Source organism: Thalia democratica, chromosome 8, assembly GCF_965202585.1.
Source record: "Thalia democratica chromosome 8, ktThaDemo2.hap1.1, whole genome shotgun sequence".
NCBI classification, from domain to species: domain Eukaryota; kingdom Metazoa; phylum Chordata; class Thaliacea; order Salpida; family Salpidae; genus Thalia; species Thalia democratica.
Window position 1 is genome coordinate 22,331,387 of NC_139172.1, and position 2,005 is coordinate 22,333,391.

At 30.9% G+C, this 2,005-nt stretch overlaps 1 protein-coding gene across 1 annotated transcript; it reads left to right on the forward strand.

Moving 5' to 3' along the window:
- Nucleotides 1-489: 489 nt before the first annotated feature.
- On the forward strand, nucleotides 490-1,083 carry LOC145843017 (uncharacterized). The gene has a single exon (XM_082950487.1). The coding sequence runs from the start codon at nucleotides 490-492 to the stop codon at nucleotides 1,081-1,083; it is 594 nt and encodes a 197-aa protein (XP_082806613.1).
- Nucleotides 1,084-2,005: the final 922 nt, after the last annotated feature.

The window sequence follows — 2,005 nt, forward strand, 5'->3', positions numbered from 1 at the left end:
TATTTCCGTTTTAGAACCAGTATTAGAAAAATTCATTACTCACACAGTACCTGATTCTTTTAGTTTTGTTGACAAACTAAAAAGCTTAAATCTTTCCCAACAAAACAACTTTATGGTCTCGTTTGACATTAAAAGTTTGTTTACAAACGTTCCACTTGATGAAGTGATAAATATTTGTTTAGATCAGTTGTACAATTCTGACTTACTTCCGCCTCCTTTCCCAAGATCTGTTTGCAATGATATGCTATGTATGGCCACGAAAAATGTACAATTTAGTTTTAATAATCTCATGTTTCGTCAAATTGACGGCGTAGCGATGGGAAGCCCATTAGGCCCTATTCTTGCTAACATTTTTGTCGGTTACTATGAAAATAGTCTTCTTTCATTAGATAACAGTAAGCCACTTGTATATTATAGGTATGTCGATGATGTTTTTGCTTTTTTACTTCAAAAAATAATGTCAATAAATTTTTTACTTTGCTAAATAAGATGCACAAATGCATAGCTTTTACCATTGAAGAAGAAGTTTCCGGTAAAATTCACTTTTTAGACATTAACATTACTAGAAACAGTAACAACACCTTTTCTACTTCTGTCTACAGAAAAGAAAATTTTAGTCCACACTACATTTCCTGGAATTCGTGTTGTCCCACTAAACAAAAATTGAAGATCATACAATGCATTACCAACAGAGCTATTAAAATTTGCACTGCTGACTGTTTGAATCTAGAATTTGACAACATCTACAAAATTTTTCTCTCACTAGATTACCCCGAAACAGTCATCAAGAAGACAATTAAGGCAACTCAGTCCAAAATGAATCGCTTACCCTCTTTCGGCCCACATTCTTGCCCAGTGTACCTCCGCCTTCCTTATATAGGTGAAAACTCAATAAGACTGGCTAAGCAAGCTTCATTGGCTATAAAATCCACCTTTAACAGCGTTTCGCTACGTGTTGTGTACAACACCAACCGCCCACTTAACGGAATCATAAAAGATGCCACACCTACCCATGATTTGAGTAATGTAGTTTACATATTTAAATGTCATTGCGGAAATGACTACGTAGGTCGTACATCTTAACGTTTCCACGTCAGGCGAGAGCAGCATGTCACGAAAAAGCTTAAAAGGTTTATTTTTAATGACGACGTGAAGCCTAAAGGTGAACAGTCATCTATTCATCAGCACCTCCTCAACAACCCTGTTTGTGCCGAGAACTACCTGGATAATAGTTTCGAAATCTTATCCCGAGCTAGAAACACCTACCATCTTTCAGTTCTAGAATCTCTGTTTATTAGATCTCGCGAGCCAAAAATTTGCAAACAAAGAGATTTTTACAATTTAAAACTTTACAAATAGGGTCTTTAGTAGTATTATTTTTTGTTGTCGTTATTGTCGTATTTTTAATGTGCTTTTTATTTAATTTAGTTTAAGGTAAAAATTTCTACTATTTTAAATGTTTTTGTTTTAGCAATTTTGTCTTATAAATTACTTCAAGTTAGTTCAGTACAGCTCTATTCTATTTTTCAAACTTTTTCTAAACAGACTTTTATACTTTATGACGTAACTATTTTTTGTTAGACTTTTCAAATTCATTATATATAACTAAAATTACTCTACAATATTCATAGTTTTTAGCAATGTTATTCTGAAGAGAGCTAAACGAAATTAATAAATAAACTTTTTTCGAAAATGAGTCAGTTATGTTTAAACTTTTTAATTAAAACCAGTACCAAAACCAAACTATTTAAAAATATAAGGTATATTAGTATTGCTCGTTTTTGTAACATCTTTGTTTTTTTCTTTTTAGATTAAACTGTTGTTTTTTTCTTTAAATTATATTTACTAAATTATTGTAAATTTGAAATAAAAAAATCAACTTTGTACGTTTAAAACATAAATCTTAGTTTTAAATAAGAAAAATATACATTTCAAGGTTTTTTTTTTGTTATTCTTAATATTAAAATTTGAATTTTTTTACTTATTCTTCCCTAGGGCTGGTGGA

Coding starts and splice junctions, on each gene's coding strand:
- LOC145843017 (XM_082950487.1), top strand. CDS start 490: ATGCACAAATGCATAGCTTTTACCATTGAAGAAGAAGTTTCCGGTAAA.